Here is a 21,178-nt window from a genome sequence, read left to right on the forward strand (position 1 = left end):
GCCAGCTTTAGAAAAAGAAAACCCTTCTCGAATGAATGAATTGCTTTCTGAAATACGGGACCGATGTGTTATTTCAAAAACAAGCCACATTCGTCGAGTGCTGCTAAATTGTGTTGAGCTTTATGCCACCAAGTGGCGGACTGTAGTTAAATAGCAGATGGAATGATTTTTTCGGTTCAACAATTTTACCTGATGTTTTAAAAACATGTCGAATTATAAAAAATATGTTTTTTATGCCTTGTTTTGTTTCCCTGTTATGCAATAAAGTGTTTAATTTATTAGTAAACGCGAGCCTTTAATTACGTAATGTAGAAAACAATTTTTTGTATGTTTGAATGAAATGTGCCGACTTAAGTTTGCTTGTCTTTCATTGCGCATTGAATCATGGTGTATTACTGTATTTTTTTGCGATGCATGTCGAAATCAAGTTTCATTGCGCCAGTAAACCCAGTGTGTTCTGTTGCCAAATCTCCTACCCCCAAATGCAGTGTTTCTCAAACCCTTTTAGGTCTCCAGCTCTTTTCAACTTAGCTAGCTATAAATCAGACTGAATAAAACACACAAAAGTAAAAGTATCAAGTTTAAAATATTTTTGTACAGTATTAGGTGCTTGTCAACTAACTAACATCTTTAAAGTGCCCGTTTGACCTGGGTTTTGGATACGGTTCCCTAATAATGTGATCAGATGTAAACACAGATTGTTGGTGCTTTACTTAACTGACAACTTGCCAACAAAGGGGAATTTTTACAAGGCTGACAGATTTTGTGCAACTTGTTTGTTGATACTTTGTGTCAAACGAATTTGCATTAAATTTAACATCAACAAAAATTCTGTTGATTAGATTGGTAAAAGAACAAGTTTGATGGAAACTTTCTTTTCAAGTGTGATGATTTTTTAACTGATTAAACATAATAAAGCCCCTGCACTTTAGTAAACCTCCTTGGAGATTGTCAAAAAAGCAACTTCTACAATAACTAAAACAAATAACTTTTTTGCCATCCTTTATTTTGCAAAAAAATTGCCCAATCCTGCTGCTAATAGTTGTTTATTGTACGGATTGACTGTCTGACATTCCTTAAAAAGGCGGAAAATGAACAGCTTTGCCTGTGTGGTTAAAGCGAAAAGAAAATGAACAGCTTTGTCTGTGTGGTTAAAGCGAGTTTGTTTTCAAACTGCGAAAATTCTACAAATTGTCAATGACAACTACAGATCCGCTTGAGTAAACAGCGCCGGAGAAAACCACACACTTGAGTAGTTGTTCGGTAATTAAACCAATCAAGCGCAGCACGGTGGGCGTTATGAGGGCGTTGTCTCTCATTTTCGTTGGACATTCAAAAAAGGCAACTACTACAGGCTTACCTCCACACGGATTAAACCACAACAAAAGGACGAGGTAAATTTGACGATAGATTTTAGATTAATTATTGCTTTAATATTATTTGATAGTTGTAAGTTCGACTCTAAACGTAAAATTGATCTATTTGGGTGTGTTTCATTTTAAATTACTATCAAAGCAAGGCATTTTTTCGCTTAAACGCGCAGGTCACATCAATACGAGTGAAACTCAATTTCCTGCCAGGTGGCAACGCCAAAACGTGATGCAACACCGTATCAGGAAAAACTACGTAAGATTTGTTTAAGTTGCACCAGAAAGTCCTTTTATTGTTATTAAATGAGTCTAGCAGTTGCTTGGCAAGTTCACTCGAGCGCACGTCTTTTGATGTAGCTGTAATTGGTTGTTTCCAGCAGACTTTAAAAGATTACGTGTCAAGAAAAAAGGCTAGTTATCTCACATTTGTTACGGTGCGGGAATTTAAAACCTAGCAACTGTCGCAAAAAATCGGCGTGGTCGCAAAAAAAGCAAATCTTTCCTTGCAACAGTCTTTTCAGTGTGAAGTCATGCTAAGATTTTTTTTTAGAATGGGCGGAAATTGGTATTAGAGAAAGAGTTTCAATTTCCAGATAAGTTGGTTTTAATGAGAAGCAAAATCCTTTTAACCGGTTGTACTTTGGTTTATTGCTTGGAGTAGTAACCCGTTGTCCAATTAGGCAGTGATAAGACTAATTGCTTAGCAAACAAAACATTTAAAATGTAGACAAAGACTTGGGGCATAAAACAGAGCATGTTTAAAACAAAACTGTTAGAAAGTATTTTTCAATGTTTTATTTAAGCAGAAGTTTTATGTAAGTTTTGTTTTGAAGAAGTTAAAACAATGCCCAATATAATAAAGTGCTTCTAAAAATCCTAAATTTTGGTGTAACTTATTATATTCATATGTGTAATAACTGTTGCTTTAATTGTTTCAAGAGTTACAGTCGCATTAGTTTTTTTTAAAAAAACAAACAAAAAATAACCAACAAATATGACGGAGATGGGAGACATGAAAAGGCTTGCCGGTAACAAGAGCAAACAAGAAGACACTGTATGTTGCTTATATTTTTAAATAGGCATTAAACAGACAAAAGTTTCTTTCAGGCTTGTAACTAATGTTTTTATTGTTCTGTCAGGGTGTTGAACAGAGCACGGACAGCTTTAAACTGAAGCGTACCATCACTGTTGTCAATGGAGTTGGAATTATTGTCGGTAAGAAATTTTAATGATGTTAGCATATATTATACAAGCCATGATATTGCACAAGGGTCCGAAGTCCTAGCTTTGAATCCCACTGCAGGCTAGATTTTTCTAGTGTGTGCCTTGCCATATGGGAATGCTTGGAGACTGGCTTGGTTGGTCTAACGCCTTTAAATGGGCCTAGCATACTACTGTTTACATTTATTGTTACCTTGGTATATAGATGTTTCATGTGTTGTGTTTCTGATCTTTATGCCTTATTTTTGGTCTTTAGGAAACATTATTGGTTCTGGAATTTTCGTTTCACCAAAGGGAGTGTTACAAAACACTGGCTCAGCGGCTGTGGCTCTTATTGTGTGGGCTATCTGTGGCGTGGTCTCCATGATTGGAGCTCTGTGCTATGCCGAACTTGGAACAACCATCTTAGAATCTGGCGGCGATTATGCCTACATCCTTCAAATGTTTGGATCGTTGCTTGCATTTTTGAGGTGGGTTGTTAAAATAGGTGCAAGTAATTGAGAGCAGTATAACAGGCAATATAATATGTACCTTGCTATCATTTTCATATGTACAATTATTGGTCCGTTAGTTTATTTGAGGAAATATAATAAATAGAAAGCAGAACACAAGGCACTTTGTTCTGTGTTACCTATTGCCTTTATTAGGGTTTATGGAATGAATGTTAAAAAGTTTTATTGTCTCGATAACGGGGCCACACGTGGACCTACCGTCCATAGTAGGCTGGCAAACAAAGTTTTAAGAGTTTGTCAAACAGCTTTTATTGACTTAACATGTGGTTTGTGTGTTAATTGGACACACCATGTTTACTCAAACAACAATCATAGCTAATCAGGCTGTAGTAGACTTACTTGCTGGAACAATTCATACTGTGGTAATTGGGGTTTGCACATTTTTGATAAACTATTAACAAGTTGTAAAATGTCACTCTGAAACCAATTTCAATAGGGAGCCACAAGCACTGTTTGGGATTGGGTAAATACGAGCAATAGTCAGATGTAGTTTTGAGACGAAAACTTTGTATTTGTCATTGTACCAGCTTTTAAACTTGCCCACCAAGCAACCTACCCATTCGGGATTTATAGTTGTTTTGCATTGTGTAGTGTTTGGGTAATATTACAGGTCTTTATGTATTGTTCATTGGTGAGATACTTTTAACTCTTTTTAGCACTAATTTAACTGTTTGGGTGTTGGACTAGTTTTACTTTCGTGTAATGGTCCACAGACTTAATTAAAAGTGAAGTATGAATACCGCCCAAAGTAAAACAAAAACTGTTGCCATATTTTTATTTTTGGTAACTTTTTTGAGGTGTAAAAGGCAGCAGACTGCAGCTTGAGAAACACTAGGCTTAAAGTGTCAACTCAATTTCACATTGAAGCATGGTTCACAGATGCACTTTACAGTTGAAGTATCAACACAGCATAAAGTTACAAAAACTATTGTCTTTTTGGGTGACTTATATGAGGCAGAACACAGTTTAAGAAACAATAAACTTTTAGTGATAACTTAATTTCACTTCAATTTAGGAATGCAGAGAATGACTTTTCATGTAGCTGTTTATATGCAAAACTTTTTTTTTTGCCTCACAGGTTATGGATTGCTGTGCTTATTATTTACCCCACCAACCAAGCTGTGATCGCTCTCACTTTTGCGAACTACATCACATTTCCATTTTTTGAGACCTGCGAGTCGCCCGATGCTGCTGTGAGAATTCTAGCTGCAATTTGCCTTTGTAAGTAGTAATGAAATAATACCAGTGTGTAGAAAAAGTGGCCTGTTTAAACAGAAACCTGCAGGATAACTTGTGACATATACATTGCAAATGTTTTAAAAATCGCTGTTGTCATCATTAGTGCAAAACTTGGCATAAGCTTGCTTTATATAGTCACATTAAAAAATGTACCACTATTAAAAATTTTGTGGCATAAAGTTGTAATGTACTTTGTGCTTTTTGTAAATAGATGAAGAAATTGTGCATTTTTTTGGGTAGCAGTCATACTGTGTGAAAAAATCATTCATTACAATTCACACATTTGTGTTGTTGTACCATAGTTAAACTACAATCTTAAAACACAACATTGCAGTGAAGGCAGATTAGTCTATATGTGGACCATTAACTGTTTCATAGCAGCTAACATTGGCAAGGTTTCACATATGTTGGAGGGCGACAACTGATCTAGTTTCAACATTCAAAAAAGCCTTCTATAAAATTTATACCTTCCTTATGAAGTATTGAGAACCAGCCCTGGTTTCAATGTTTGCACATCATAATTGATTGGATGATTGTCAAAAGATTAAAACCAGGATATGCCGAGTCATGGTACTTCTCAATTACACTGCAGTCCATCCTTGTTATTTGTTCCTTTTGAAATTATGTTTGCTAGACCAGGGCTGCTCTCTTTTGTGGTAGATGAATAAAGGTCAATTTGTTTAGCAAGTGCTAAAGAGATTTGGGTTTCTTAAACCTGCTTAATCCTGGATATCCCATGTGTAACGGCTATTCATTGTTTAAAAAACTTCCCTGGCTTATGTGTTGCAAAGGATATCCATTTCCATACGACACAACTTTTCCATATGACACAAAGTATACTTAACATGCTCATGCAGTCTGCAAAAGAGGCCTGGTTTAAATCAACACATGTCACTTGCATATGCATTGAAAAGAATTTGGTTTGGGAATTTAGTCACAATTTGCATATCCATGCTTTATTTTTTTGAGACATGTTTGCTTCTTAAAACTGACATTGCAACTATAATTTGATAATATGGGTACGAAAAGTTTTCTGATTTAATGTGTTGTATTAATACAAGTTAAATTTGAAAGCAGTAAAACTACATTTTTGACCTAATCTAAAAAAATTATACAGGTATTTACATTTTTTTTAGCATTCAAAATACTAAAGATGCTTATTGCTCCCATGAAATGCATATATGGGTTAAACAAAACTGTGGGCCAATGCAGATTTTATCGAAGTGTAGTGGTGCTTATATTCTTTACACTGCTTTTTTGATTACTTGAACTTATTTTACACTCCATAAACGGTTATGCATTAAACCTAATATGTACGCTTAGTGTCCAGAATTAATTTATATATTTTTTTGCAGTGGTGCTAACGTGGGTGAATTGCCGCAGTGTGAAAATGGCAACCACGGTACAAGATGTCTTCACTGGAGCTAAACTACTCGCATTGCTTGTCATTATTATTTGCGGTTTCATCCAAATATTCAAGGGTGAGCAAAACTGTGTGTTATATATCTTGGATTGAAAGAACTGAATATATTAACAGAAGACAAGTGGTAAAAATATTAGTGGCATATAAAAAAACGAATATGTGTTTGACTATCTGTAAGTTTATTTTTTTTATTTTATACATTATCTTTTTATACCTGACTGTATAAAGGTTTCATTATATTTGGTATGTTGTAGTCAGAAAAGCACCACATGCTATGTTGCCAAAACATTTAAGCACACAAGACATTTGTCTAAATTAGCCCTAAAGGCAGTAGTTGGATTCAGCTGGTACGCACCGGTTCTATAGAACGGTCTCACTAAATTTTATGAGATCAGCAAACCGGTTAGCATTACTGGTTACTGTCCATGGACTTTTTGTAACAGAACCGGCTGAATAATATGACTTTTGTGATAGAGCCAGCTGACAAAAAATTAGAATCCCACCACTGCCTAAAGGTGCAATCTAATGAAATTTGTTCACCAAAATGAACCTTTACAAGTGTGGAAATGTTTATTTCTAGGCTAAAATCAGTTAGCTTTCTTATAAAGAACAAATATATTTTGCTGATGCAAATCTCTTCAGTGCCTAAAAAGGCAACATATAGGGATTAAAATCAGACAATGCGAACAGTTGACAACATAATTATTGTGATTTGTTATTTACACACTTAGTACAACATGCTTATATTTGATGAAGGTGAAGCAACCAGCCTGTTTCTGTCTAAATCAATGATCCCTGTTGGAGAATATCCCAGTGCAGATAAAGTGGCACTGGCAGCATATCAAGGGTTTTTTGCATACGCTGGATGGTAAGTAAAAAAGTCTTCCGTACTTTTTCAGACTAAATACTAAAAACTGGTGGATATAAAAACCATAGCTGATAAGGTATACCTGCAGTAGTTTGGTTTGACTACCTTTAACTTTTTTTTGGTTTATTTTCAAGAAGTGCACTTTCAACTATAAAATTGTGTCTTTTTATCAATTTGTACACTGTTGCGCACAAGCAGCTACTGTTACTTTATAACGTCTAGATGTTTGAAGTACAAGTACATTGTCAGCTGGTAATATGTAGAAGAAATAATAGAAAATATCCAGTTTTTTAACACAAATGCCCATAGGTTGTCTGTACAGTGCACAATTCATTTTTGAAACTTATTTTGCTCACAAATAATATGAGAAGGCTTGTGATCATTAAGACTGGTCACTTTTCACCGGATTGAGGTGATTCTACAGCTGTCAGTGTAACAATTAGTTGCTCAAATTAAAATCTGAATATTGCTTTATAGTCTGTACTTTCACACAATTTAGCAGACTAGATAACACCACATCAATGTCAATTTTGCCTTTTCGAGTTTAATTTAAAACTGTCATTTGCATTTAACTCGAAAATTGCTAGAGCCAATTCCTGGTGTCACTCAAAAAGGAACATTTGATCCTGTAGTGTTATGTTAAACCTTGATTTTAAGCTTGTTAAGCCTATTGCTTGTTACAAGTGGCCTTTAATCATGGCCAAAGGTGATTGACATTAATCAAAGTTCATTGTCCACTTGTCTGTTACTAATTTATGCGGTTGTCTATCTTTTCGCACTGATTTAAGCATTAGTATGTGTGACATAATGCACAAAAGTTATTACTTTTCAAAGCAATGCTATAGTAATTCATTTAATTTTGTTGGATGGTTTTGCAATTGTTTTTTTTTTATCAATTTATGTTAAATGTTATGCTAGTACAAATTTATTTATTTCACAGACAAATACTGGCTTTTGTAACCGGTTTAACAGATGATATTATGAACCATTCTATATAATTAAATTAAAAATATAATTAATTCAATTCTAAGCAAATAACTTTTATAATTAATTAAACATGTTTCTATAGTTGGATTGCTTTATAATGTTGACATACAAATATATTGATCGATATTAAATGCCATGGCATCATATAATACATTCTTTATAACACATCACTATTTTTACCAATAAATTTGGAAAAATGCAAAAATATTGTGTTTTGTATTTTAGGAACTACTTGAACTTTGTCACAGAGGAAATGATCAACCCATACAGGTGATAACAATATGCATCAGGTTTAAATACAATAATTAGTTTGCAAATTGAATTTAGCTTGATGTGTACTGTTTTTAAAATTGCTGTATTGTTTAAATACAAATGTCAACATGTAAATATTATTATAACAGAGTAAATTTGTAAATGAAAAATAATTTCAATCTGTATAAAAAAATTTAATGTTATAATGTACATGATGTGTAAGTCAAAATCAAAAAATGGAAGAAAAAATATAATTTAAAAATAATTAATATTAAATTTTTGACAAAAAATATATTTTTTCAATTAGGTGACCTTTTTACTGGCAGAACAGATTGTCAAAGGAAGCATTTTGTGTATCCTGCATGATACAATAACTCTATTGTTGTTGTTTTTCCAGAAACCTGCCCAGAGCGATCCTTATATCCATGCCTCTTGTTACAGTAGTGTACCTGCTAGCAAACATCGCATATTTTGCTGCCATGTCACCACGAGAACTGCTTGCGTCCAACGCTGTTGCTGTGGTAAGCCCCCAATTTCCTGAACTTTATCACTTTATCTTATTGCCCTAATCACTGTTGATCTGTAAACATGCGGTATAGGGTGTAACTAGATTTGCAATCTTTTGGACTACTAGTGGTTGTTTTGTCAAATTGCATGGACTTTATTGTTATCTGGGTCTTAAATTATCCTTTACATTGTTGAAGTTGGATATAAAACAAGTCTATGTAAAATGTACATCCCCAAAAAATCTCTGATATTTAATTTCAAGGTAGTTTGGGTGACAATTTGTCAAAATATTTCGAAAATGTGTTGCTATTGTGGGTGTCCACATAACAACCCAATTTGTTAATTTAACTAACAAAAACATGACAGTTTTTGACAGTTACAGTTAAATAAGTCTTTCCGCAATAAACAAAGTCAATGTCATGATTAAACTCGAGTTGATAAAAATCTATAGTGACTCACATTTAGATTGTATCAGATAAGCCCAAGTTATACTCATATACACAATATATGCTGTTGTCTTTTGTTGTTGAAATAAAAGTTTTAACCAAAAAGCAGTAAGAAATTTCAAACTGGCCATGTTTATTAGAATAATATTATGCTATAATTTTGTGGAAGGAAACTGTTTTTTTTTGGCTAAGAATAAACTATCAGTCTTAGTCACAGAACTTGATTATTTACCATTCACAGACCCTTGGAAACCGATTACTTGGTGTGATGGCGTGGCTCATGCCCATTTCTGTTGCCATGTCAACGTTTGGAGGTGTTAACGGATCGTTGCTTGTCTCATCAAGGTTCGTTTTTAAATTGCTGTGTTTCATATCTTAATGTCATCTTTGGAATTTTTTTAGCAAATCACAATTTTAAAGACTAATAACGGACTGTAAACTTCGATAAGCCTGTAGTCATCCACAATTTTCGTATGACATATATATATATTTAAAAATATAAATTTCACCTAAGTAGTAGGCATCTTCAGTATCTTATTGAAAATTGAAATGATACATTCTTTAGTCTTTTACGTGTGCCACTTTTTGATATTAGGTTTCTGCTTTTAAACATTTTTAAAAAGCAAACAAAAAGGTATAGAAAATATTAACACATATTTTGTCAGAAATTATATGAGTAGGTTTTTATTTCATTTTACAAGTTGGTGCTGTTATCTAGTCTGATCTCAGGGCTTTATGGGAATGTTAGTTGGTAAACCTCTAAAGCAGTGCTCTTCAACCTTTTTGGGCTTGGTGAACCCTTAAAGTTGTTGTGACGAACTCATGCAGCCTGTTTACTTAAAAAGGTTAACTAAAATAAAAGCGATATAAAAAATCATTATGCTTATCATCATGTCAATCAAACCAAGCGGAGCTCGCAAAAATTGCTTGAACTGCTACCAATACTTCAAGCATATGTTCGCGAATTTTCTGTGAAACACCGAAGAAAAAGCCAAAACTTGATGTCCTAATACAACCCAACTGTAACGCAGACACTATTAAACTTGGACACGGGGATAAAACATTAAAAAAGTTTACCTTGGTTCACATCATTTGAAATCTACATCCTTTTTCTAATATCCTGACAGTCAAATATTAATGGTTCAATAAAAGTTTGTGATGCACCCTTGTATACCCCTTTGCACTGGTGCACCCCATGCATATTTTGGTGAACCCTAGGGTGCACCGTGCACACCGGTTGAAGAGCACTGCTCTAAAGCATTCACATTAAAACTATTTCATGGTTGTAGTCACATTGCACTTGTCATTCAAGGGTACTCACACTTTTCAACAATCCGTCAAAACAAACAATGTAATCCCTGTACAGGATGTGCTGGCTTTTAGTGTTGTGGATATAAAAATGAGTAACATATATATTGGTGGAATACACAGCAGAACAATATGTGGTAATCTTGTCACTAGAGATGTACCAAATATTTGATTTGCCGAATCAGCTATTTTTACAAAGATTCGGTTTCACATCAAATTATTTGACCGAAACCGAATCTTTTGCAAACAGAAATTCTATACGTAAACTTGTCTTTTCTGGTTAATAAGGAACCGCACAATCACTATATTTTTATGCACTACTTCAACTTTCACATTTTTTTACAGTTACATACTTGCAAAAACAAATATACATATAGATATATGATGACCCCAGTTAAAACTTATGTATGAGATAATAGTGTCCTTTTTTAATATTACAATTTAAATAACATCTTTGTACTCATGGCCCCATGGGAAACAGTAGTGTGGGAAATAGCATATACTCGGTAATGTGTGGAAAAGGCAATATCAATCAGCCTCCAATTTCATAGAACTGTGTTTAATTTGTGCGACCAATATGGTTACAAAAATGAATGGCAAAATTTTTAATTCCTTCATTTTTGCTTGGTTTCTATTACATAGTTGCAACATAAATCTGAAATGAATTTAATCCAAAATTTGTTAATTTAAATTTTTTCCCCTAGTTATTAAAGTTGGTTGAAATTATAAATAAAATTTTTATTTTTGAGTAAAAATTTTATATGTTTCTGCTTGATGTCTATTACATACTTGCAACAAAAATTTGAAACAAATCTTACATTTGGTTGTTTTGAATTTAATTATGATAACTTTCAAATTGGACTAAATAAGTGGTATGATTAACAAAACGTTGCCATGTGGCATAAAGATTGACATTCAACATAACTGTTACATTTCCTTTGGTTTTCAGAATCTTTTTCGTTGGGGCTCGGCACGGACATATGCCAGAATCTCTTGCCCTCATTAACATGAAAAACTTCACCCCAGTTCCTGCTTTGCTTTTTACTGTAAGTTGGATTTCCTTACATAAACATATGTTCGCATGAGTTTCAAAGTTGGACATTAAAATTCTGCTTGTTAGGATTACAAATAAGTACATTGTACATGCTTCAGCAAATAGCATGATCAGCAAATATATATAGTGTTGTTAAAATTTTTATTGAGATTAACATTTGTGCTTTTTTGCTTCTAAACATATTATAATATACAGCCATGTAGAATCGTAAGCCCACAAATGATAGCCTTCAGTTTAAAATTCAGGAATATAAGTGAACAGATTGATTTAAAACTAGAACTATGGTTTTTGTTAAGTGTGCCCTTAAGATACTCAGCTGTTTGCTAAGATAAAAAAAAATTGATGATATGATTTTCATGACTATTTTTTCACATTCATTTTATCTTTTTTATAAAATTAATTTTTCATACGGCTAAAAAGTTTAACAGTCACTGATTCAGACCCGAATATTTAAAAATCTGCAAAATACCTTTATTACTGATTCTCAACTGACCACTACCTCCAAACTGTCTTCGTTTCTTTAAAAAATGAGGATGCCATTTACAATGTCAAAATCAACACCAAACAGTATTAACTAAAGTGTGCTAAAACTATTGTACTTTTACTTGCAATTAGAACTGTCTGTAGGGGTGCAACTTGATTCAGAATGATTTCTGTATTGTCACGACTTTGAATTGACATGTATTTTTTGCAGTGCGTCCTTAGTCTTTTGATGCTTGTCACCAGTGACATGTATGCGTTGATTAACTATGTGGGTTTTGCAAACTGGGTGTGGTACGGAGTTGCTATTGCTGGACAAGTATATTGGAGGTTTAAATATCCGGATCTTAAACGTCCGATCAAGGTAATTATTTCCAAGTGTTATTTTTGTACTAACCATTTTATCATGTACTGATTTTTTTTTTTTATTCAGCATGATGGCCGTTTTGCCATTTTATTTTTTATTATGACCTTAAAAAATTGAATAACAATGAAAAAAATATTTAGTTTGTTAAAAAGGCCAGGCTTGTGTTAGTTGTGCAACAAAGTCCTTTAAACATTCATGTAATTTTTTTTCTAAAATGTGTTGCAAAAATACTTACTTTATGAAAAAATATTTACAACATAGCAACAAAATTTTAAAAGATCAAAAAATAGTTATGCATACACATTATTATTTAAATTTCTTTCAGCTCAACATTATGCTTCCCATATTTTTCTGTATTGTTTGTGCTTTTATTCTCATCCTTTCCTTCTACTCGGCACCGATCGAGACCCTTACTGGCACTGGGATAACGTTGACCGGAGTGCCTGTGTATTTTTTGTTTATCTATTGGGAGAAACACCATCCAGCGTGGCTTGTCCGAATTAAAAGTAAGTTAATATGTATCAGTAGTTCATTATTGTAAAGCAAGCTTGTGCAACATTGTAGACATAAATTTATGCCTGAATCACAAGTAAAACTAAATTGTCCACATAATAAGTCCCAAATTGTTCACACCTATTTGTCTTGTACTGATTTATGATGTTATAAGCTGTTATGTTTTTATCATGGTTAAAGTTTACAGAATGTAATCGGCTTCATACCTTTTTTAAATAAATATTTGAGTCAAGATTCCAACAAGTTTTGGAAATCTTGCCCTAGCTAAATGCCATTAGTAAGTCAAGTAAAGTCAATGTTGAAAACACAACTTAAGTCAAATAAAGTTTGGGACATTACAACACAACATATCATACCACAAAAATAGCCTTAATTGCTACACGGTATCATGTTTTTTGAATCCAGAATACGCTATTAGACCAAAATTAATTGCTCTAGGCAGTTTCAGAATTTTGAAATGCTTTACCATTTAATTTTAGTTGCACCATAGATACAAAATCTTTTTTGTAATGTAGTTTTCAATGTATTCTTTGTGTATACATTTCTGTTAATTGTATGTTACAGACAATTCTAGTTGTAAACTTGCCATGAAGTTATTATGTAACTTACTGAAAAATACTCTTAACTGGTATACTTTGTAAATGTAAATGCCTTTTTTTGCCTAATGTGTGTACGTTACTTGTATTTTAAACTATCACTTTTTGTTTTTTAGCTGGAATCACTGTGTTCTTACAAAAAGTCTGTTATGCGATACCTCAAGACCACGTTGTTGAATAGAATGTATCCAACTTTAGGCTTTTTAAATTAACTGTTGTATGCTGTACGATGTGTTTTGAACTGCGGTTTAATAACCTTAGTTGCTGCTTTCACCACTGCATGATAAAGTATGCTGAACGCTGTTGTTACCATGCTAAAGGACCATTTGTTGGTTCAAATTAAACACAGTAAACCTCGCTTATACCGGATTAAGTAATCTGGATCTTCGCCTAATTCAGAAAAAACTCAAGGTACAATTGATTTGTAATGTTATAAGACTTGAACTAATCAACATCAGTTAATCCGGATCTTCACGTAATCCGGACAATTTTTGTGGCCTAAAAAGTTAAACATTTATGAAATGGCCTAAAATTAAAACTTTGATGGTCCAATGGCTTCAGTGGTATTTTTTCCTCCCTCACCTATTTATATGTGTATATGGTTAACTTTTTTTCTCGCTGTATGTAAATGTGCACACACTATTTGGTGCCAAAGATATGGCGAACAAAACGAAAATAAGATTTGCACTGCTTCCCAAAAAATAGTTAATGTAAATGAAAGATTACATGCCATTTCTTAAGCCTACACATCTAATTTCCCTACAATGCATTTTTATTTATTGAAAGATTAGGTGCCAGTTCTTAAGCCTAAACATCCAATTTCTTACAATGCATTTTCATTGAAAATTCTCATTCAACCTTTTACCTGCAAATGAAATAGAATGCCTATGTCACTTTTTCAAGTGCGTTTCGCTAAAAAAATATTTTCTAATTAAATTACTAAGTCACAGAATTTGCCTTAGAAGGAAAACATACCTATTGCATTAACAATGTTTTGCACAACTTTCTAACCAGTGTGCGTACCTATTTACATTTGCAAATATTTGAAATCATTCACTTAAGTTTCAATGAATTTCAATTAAAGTTACAGACAATCCTAGATAGTCACATTCCAATTTGCTAAGCACTTTAGTGTGATTAAATAGAAAATACACACAAATATTATTTTTGTATCTAATATAGGTTAAAGTTTTAGATTTCGCGAAATATGTGAATTACTAGTATCGTCTGTAATTTGGTAAATAATAATCTGATGAAATTTGGTTGAGGCAAATGTGAAAAAACCACACAAGTTTTAACACTTTGTTTTTTATTACATCTATGGCATGAAAAAGTGGTTTACAAACTATATTTGGTGAACTTAACATTTGTTTGTTGTTGTTTTTATCACTAAAACAATATGCAAGTGTAACACTTATTATACACAATTGAGTATGTCCCAACTATCTAAAATCAACTTTTCAAATAACACTAAAAGATAGCCTATTTCTTGTTAAATTTGCCTTTTTTCATTGCGTGCTTGTGTGTCTGTTCTGTACAAAATATTGTCTGCTTGTGTATTTATTTTGTTGTGTTTTTATACACCTTGTTACTGTTGTGCATATTTTCCTAATTCCCTTTGTATATACTTCATGCTGATGCCAATATGCCATGAAATCTACATGGCCATTAAAACATGAATCCCTAAAGTGGTATAACAAAAAGCATTAACCACTGTTTAAAAAACACAACATTTCAAAATCTAAATCGCTGAACCATTCTCTTACAAAGGGTCTATTTTTTCACTTTCTTGTCATTTCATGGTGACATTTAGTATTTTTTCACAACTTTGTCTGCTTTTACCACATTTGGTGCAATGGCATACTCATCAGTAGAACTAGCCTAGAGCAATCAAAAACTGTATTACTGGTGTTCTTTACAATTTTCAAAGATCAATTATTTTTTTAGAACTTGTTCAACTTGTGGGTATAGCATTGTAGGTGTGTGCATGTGTCTTAGAATCTTCATTTACGTCCAATATTTTCACTTGTCACAGGACTTTTACCTATGAAGTCACCAATACACAACACATTTCTACGATATTGTACCACAAAAACGTAAGAATGGTACTTAAAATTGATTTTGAGTCTGTCCTCGAAATGCATGTTTTATATTTTTGCTATTTCCCACTGAAAAAAAAAGGTTTTAGCCACAAATATCTGCTGCATAAAACTACATGTGCATTATTGCTTATATGCTGGGCTTAACCTACGCACAAGTGGCTTTGATACCTTAATATTGCAAAAGCTGCAGTCTGTGCATGAGGTGCCTTTGCACTGGCTGCAGCTGTGCTTTCTTAACATCTCATCATTAAATAGAATGGTAAACATAGCAATTATTCTGGATGCTTTTTGTTTGTTTACAAAACAGGTTTAGATAGTTGTATGAAATGGAAATCCTTCTGTAGGTTTGTTTACAGTTGCAGATTAAGGACAACAACAACAAAATTTTTTTAAACAACTGAATTATTAGTAAGAATAACAACAATAAACATCTTTAAACCTTCTGGCAGCACTTTTTTTAGTTTTTAGGCAAGAAGTAATGCACAGAAAGTTTTCCCAAAAATCAACAATTAAAACACAGCACATTGGTTTATCTAATATTGTTTAAACTTTATTTGAACGTGATAAACCAAGAAATGTTTCAACTAGAAGATTCTACATTTTTGATTTTAGATTTGGATTGGTATTTTTTGTCAAAAATTTTGAAAATCATTTATTTATGTTGTCAAAGTGCAATTTTGAGCAATAATAGCAAAGCAGGTAAATCGTCTAAAACTGCATTGTTTGAAACCCTAAAGCGATGTTATTTGTTCTTCTAGTGAAAGAAATACCAGTGATTGCAATTATTGACATAGCAAATTTTGGATTTTATTGCAAAAAGTGACGTATTGTGTATTATTTATTTCCAGCACCTGTTTGTTGCATAAAACGGCGATTGAGTCTTCACAATAAAACAACAATAAACACAAACAGCAGGTTTAATTACATGCGCAAATTGTGGCGGCTCTTATGACTTAAAGCATGGGTGTGCAACCGGTGTCCTGCAAATTACTGCAGTGCGGCGGTGTGTATCGCTATACCAGGGCCCACATGCCACATTCGGACCATCAAGCAAAATTAAAAAGTTATCCGGCCCGCGGCTCTGTTTAGGAGTCTTCATGTGAAACAAATCGCTTTACGGGTAAAACAAAGCTTTCAACACTACGTTTATCTGTGCGGTCCAGTGGATTACTGTTTTTTTTATACTCGTGAATATAAATAGCTTTGTCCTGACTAATTTTCAAGTGTTGACAGTCTCGGTAGCCTACGCCGGGTTTTAATATTAAATTGACCGACTTTTTGCAGTTTTGGCAAAACGTAGCTAAACAACGACCAAAAGTTGATTAAACTACAATTTAGAAGGTTTAACAATATGGTCAGCAGTAAGAAGAACGGAAAATTTTGTTCGGCCCGGTGCGACATGGCTGATCTTGGACTTGGCCCACTGCGTGCCAAACGTTGACGAACCCTGCGCTAAAAAAATTCAGTGCACTGCTATAGAGAGCGATTTCAATCTTATATTTTTTAGCAGATCAAATGCGTCCGTTTTTCTCCGTGACGGAAGAATGCTAATCAGCTGTAGATTTCACTGCTGTTATCTCATGCAATATAAGCGTGCTTGCAGTAAAAATTAACTTGTGTTATATAAAGGTCCAGCCTGTGGACCAACTGCATGTTACTGGTCGTTAAAAACTTTTGTTAAAAAAATCTTAAAGTGCTTTAAAATAACATTATACAGGACAAGCCTGGTACTGTTTACCGTTTTGGCATTTTCGGGCCATACGCCATAAAATATAATGTGCAAATATAATACTTTACAATACAATAACTTCGAAGCACTTTTTACGTTAGTAAAGTGCAAACATACGTTAATATGTACAAAAAGTTGGTGGAAAATGGCAATAACGCAATAGCCTACATGAGGGCTTTTAAAGTTCGTTGGGTTACGACTTTTTACTGACTTCTTCTTTGATTCGACATGCGTCTTCGTACACCGGTGGGGGAGTGCTTAAACTGTATGTCTGATGGAGGTCTTCGTATAATGGCGGTTCATCGGAGTAGTGCCGTAGGGTAGAAAGCTGAATGCTGGATATCGTTGTTTCTCGACTCTGTTGTGCTGAAATTGTAACAGTCAAGTTAAATTGTTAGTGTTAGAAACTGCAGAAACGACACAGTTGTAGGTCGGGTTCGGGATCGAACTTAAACATGGGTTAAACGTTAAGTTGGGTTTGTTGTGCTGGAAATTGTAGGTACGCTGAAGTTGTCGGGGCAGGTGTTTGGGGTCAGGTTTGTGTTTCAGTTCGAAAAACGGGTAAAGGTCGGGCTTGACGTTCTCACTAAGCTTGTCTGAAAGTTAGAATTACCAAAATTAAATTCACTTACGACATAAACTTTTAAACCGGTTTGAACTATATTTTAACGAAAATTCGGGTATAGGCGGGTTTCGGGTTCGTTCATTTGTTTATAATCGCATTGGAGCCCTTCAAAACAAGTGTTTTCGTTTCAAATCAAACCAGAAACACAACTTTGACTCGATTATGTTTTGTTGATTGGAAAATTCTGTACCTGCTTCGCGCCTTGCTGCCCTCCAGCGGCAGAAGTAACATATCACGCCGCACACACCGAGGATAAATGCTGGAACGCCGGCGAAAATTCCCACAAGAAGTCCAATGCTAAAAAAACATTTCAATTAGTGCAAAAACTGACTGATTGAGTTATAACTTCATAATTATGTCACATAAGACTTCTGAGAAACAAGTGCAATAGTATTTACAAAAGTTTTGCGGAACTTGAAACCTATTTTAACTCTTTTTCAAAATGTATTTTAAATTTCATGTTAGTGACTAGAATTTGATTTACTTTTGTCAGTCATATACTAGACAAGATGTACAAAAAAGTTTGCTAAAACTCAATAGGGGACGGCTAGTGCGAAGGCGCTTAAGAGCCGTTGTCCGCATCTACGTAGAGACAAACTAAGATTACTTCATATTTATCTAATATTCAGCCTGCTTTGCTTGAAACACCCGCTTTGAATTAAGTTTATTTCTCCAGGTAAAACAACTCGTACAAGCACAATTACGCTAACATATTCACCAAGCGGTTCATTTATACCAAGCTTCATTTAAACTTATGTAAATATGCATTTAATGTAAGCCTTACGCCATAGCCTTGTGAGTTGTGGTCACTCGAAAACATGATCCCGATGGTCTGTCAAGGCAGACGTTTTTGTTGCAGCAATATCTTCCCACTTCACACACTCCAGGGCCGCACAGAAACCCTGAGTTGAGTTAAAATAATTTCGTTCAAATTGCTAAAAAAATGTTTGTTTGTGGTAAGGAACGTTAGTTAGTTTCAAAAGTCGACTATAGTATCTGTGTAGTCATGCTGCTTTAAAAAGGCTTTTTAAAGACACAAAATTATGGTTGTGAATATTGAGGTATTTTAGGTCTAATGTCTTTGATTACAGTTACAGATGAGAAAATAATCTAATTTATGTTGTATATGTGGTTTAACCAGGGAGTCGAACCGGAACTGAACCCGAACCCAGGAAACGGTTTGAGCGGTTTATGTAATTTAACCTGGACCGAACCGCCAACAATTTCCTAAAAAACCAAACCCATATTTCGTATGGCGTACGTTGGACCCGAACCGGAACCGTACAATTAAAAATGCAGTGTATTATGTTGTGTTTTTTCTTCTTCAAAACAGCGCACTGCGGAATACGCGAGATAACAGCTATAAGGGCGTGTCAAAAATAACAGTACGATAAAATTTATTTTGGAGTTTGATAAGGCCATGAGATCAGTGAGGAGTTTGTTATCAGGCCGCAATTTTTTTTTTAAGGTTCACATTGAATCAACGTTGTAATAACTGTAATTAGTTTTCAGTGCTGAACATTTGTGGTTTTTAAAGGCCGGTCTGTGATTAAAATTTTAGTTTCAAACCGGTCCGCAGTGCAAAAAAGGTCGCCGACCCCTGATGTAGATGATGGGTAGAATTAAAATTAACCGGTTAAAAAAACGCAAACCGTTTCGGACGGGCTAAGCGCCCGAACCGAAATAAAACCCGAACCCACAAACATTATTTTTTTAAACCGGAACAAAACCCGAACCTCTAAAAAAACAAAGTGAACCCGAACCGAATCTGAACCGATATGACAAGCAGTTCGACTCCCTGGGTTTAAGAGACCTCGCAGGCTTTTTAGGATACAATAAAATGTTGTACGGAAGAAAAGCTATTATTTACTTTACCCGTTAGTTACGGTTGACCAAACAATCTACGTTTAGCTTAGAACAGCGGTTCCCAAACTGGGGTCCGCGGTCCTTTAGGGGTCCGTGAGGCAATTTTGGGGGGACCGCGAAGCGGTTGAAGTAATTCTATAATCTTATTTGGCGTCAGTTTGTGCCACTAAATAAGTTTAAATCAAAGTAGAATTGAGAATCGACTGTCTCCATTGCTAAACAATGGCCTTTATTGAATGACAACTATATAAAAAATGCAATTGTTCGCGCACAATCGTAATGTTTTTGTCCTGTTTGTGATGTCACATGCTGTCTTTGGATGATTGTTATGCGCAATTTTGCATAACTAGCTAAAATCCTGCAATCAAATTTCGTTTTTATGAAATACACATTTAGGCTTAAGGACCGCGAGCCCTCGAAATAATGGCAAAGGGGCCGTTTTGAAAAAAATATGAAAAAGTTTGGGAACCACTGGCTTAGAACGTTGCGTCAATGACAAGCGGCATGTTGACCGAAACCGAAACTTCGGTGCATCACTAGTTTATACGATTGAAACGGTTCTCTTTGTTGGTTCTGTGTTACTAGTCCATCGCCATATCATGTTACACACTGGTATAGGATTCCTTAGGTTATACAAAACCTGCTTGGACAGCAAGTAAGTAAAAACTTACATGCGTAGCCTACAGGTGTTATAAAACGATTTCTACGATTTCACAGCTTCTGATTTAAAAGTTGGGGCTTTGATCTGAATAATGGTTTAAATTAGCAATAAATTTAGTTAGTTACAAGTTGTTTGTAGTTTTCAATGATTTGAACATAACTCACCCGACCCATACCCAACCAGGCCCACGAGAATGATAAGCAATGTTCCTACGTTCTTCAGCATTACACTACATTTTTTAAAATTGCCTAAAATAAAGCAAAAAAAACTTAACTGGTAAAGCTTTTATGACGACATAATATCACCTACAATGAGTCAGCGACGCCAGTGCCCTCAACAATAGCTTTTGGGGAATTTACACATGCTAACTCAACTGTAACGTTTGCATTGTATTCGTGTTGCCAAATTTGGCAGTCTAAATTCCACTGTTATATTTGCACTTGTACTTTCACTTGTATTTAAACGAATTTCCCTACATTGAGCGTCAAATTGACCGCATTCTTTTTGAAAATTGTACATAGTGCTTATTAACCGGCAGTTCTGGTGCTAAAACCGCAGAAAAAAAAATTAAATAAATCAAATATCAAAACGTATGACACATAACTTCGCAATTTAAGACGCTTTCTGTCAAATTCTGTAATATAAAAGGTATAGGCCTATATCGTCAGATGACATTTTTCACTTGACTACATTCGCAAATTCTCAGCAAATTTTATGTTATAAACCCTATACACCTTTGTGAAGCGGGCGTTACGTTCTGTTTAATTTTCGGTTCCCCAAACCAAAGCGTAGAGCTATTTTATGCTACGCTTTTTCGCTTGGTTCACCTCAAATTACCTGAAGTTCCACCTGAAAAGCTCGTTCCAGTTGACTAATTTTGCTTGCTTGCGAGAAGTCAACCAAGCATTAAAGTGTTGTCACATGGTTTGGTTGGTCGACTCTACTTTATTTCGTTTCCAATGGAAAAAACACATTTTGACCCAACTCCTGGTGAAGGATGGCAACTCCTAACACTTAATAATGGTACTACATGATGTAACCCAATATGCTTT

The 21,178-nt window shown here is 34.4% G+C and overlaps 3 protein-coding genes across 4 annotated transcripts in view; 2 read left to right on the top strand and 1 right to left on the bottom strand.

Moving 5' to 3' along the window:
• Positions 1-446, top strand: part of LOC145209004 (uncharacterized) — a gene marked incomplete in the record, with an annotated part of 7,922 nt that extends 7,476 nt beyond the window's left edge. Inside the window, 1 exon segment of the mRNA XM_080079254.1 lies at positions 1-446. Within this exon segment, the coding sequence (XP_079935380.1) occupies positions 1-154 (154 nt within the window).
• Positions 447-1,365: 919 nt separating this feature from the next.
• Positions 1,366-15,517, top strand: LOC145209006 (large neutral amino acids transporter small subunit 2-like). Of its 2 annotated transcripts, XM_080079257.1 has the most exons (14): positions 1,366-1,394; positions 1,544-1,626; positions 2,510-2,585; positions 2,848-3,061; positions 4,182-4,324; positions 5,698-5,823; positions 6,522-6,633; positions 7,846-7,890; positions 8,270-8,393; positions 9,067-9,170; positions 11,083-11,179; positions 11,882-12,031; positions 12,360-12,540; positions 13,260-15,517. In XM_080079257.1, exons 2-14 carry the CDS (start codon positions 1,600-1,602, stop codon positions 13,322-13,324), a joined length of 1,464 nt encoding a protein of 487 aa, XP_079935383.1. In that variant the 5' UTR covers positions 1,366-1,394; positions 1,544-1,599; the 3' UTR covers positions 13,325-15,517. The 2 variants fall into 2 exon arrangements, with proteins under 2 accessions (XP_079935383.1, XP_079935382.1); XM_080079256.1 differs by lacking the exons at positions 1,366-1,394; positions 1,544-1,626 and adding an exon at positions 2,278-2,424.
• A 329-nt stretch (positions 15,518-15,846) lies between these two features.
• Positions 15,847-20,369, bottom strand: LOC145209007 (uncharacterized). Its single transcript, XM_080079258.1, has 4 exons — positions 20,291-20,369; positions 18,384-18,501; positions 17,790-17,896; positions 15,847-17,340 (listed from the first exon to the last, which is right to left on the bottom strand). The coding sequence occupies exons 1-4, from the start codon at positions 20,349-20,351 to the stop codon at positions 17,168-17,170; spliced, it is 459 nt and encodes a 152-aa protein (XP_079935384.1). The 5' UTR covers positions 20,352-20,369; the 3' UTR covers positions 15,847-17,167.
• Positions 20,370-21,178: the final 809 nt, after the last annotated feature.

This window comes from Phallusia mammillata, chromosome 1 (genome assembly GCF_965637545.1).
Source record: "Phallusia mammillata chromosome 1, kaPhaMamm4.hap1.1, whole genome shotgun sequence".
NCBI classification, from domain to species: domain Eukaryota; kingdom Metazoa; phylum Chordata; class Ascidiacea; order Phlebobranchia; family Ascidiidae; genus Phallusia; species Phallusia mammillata.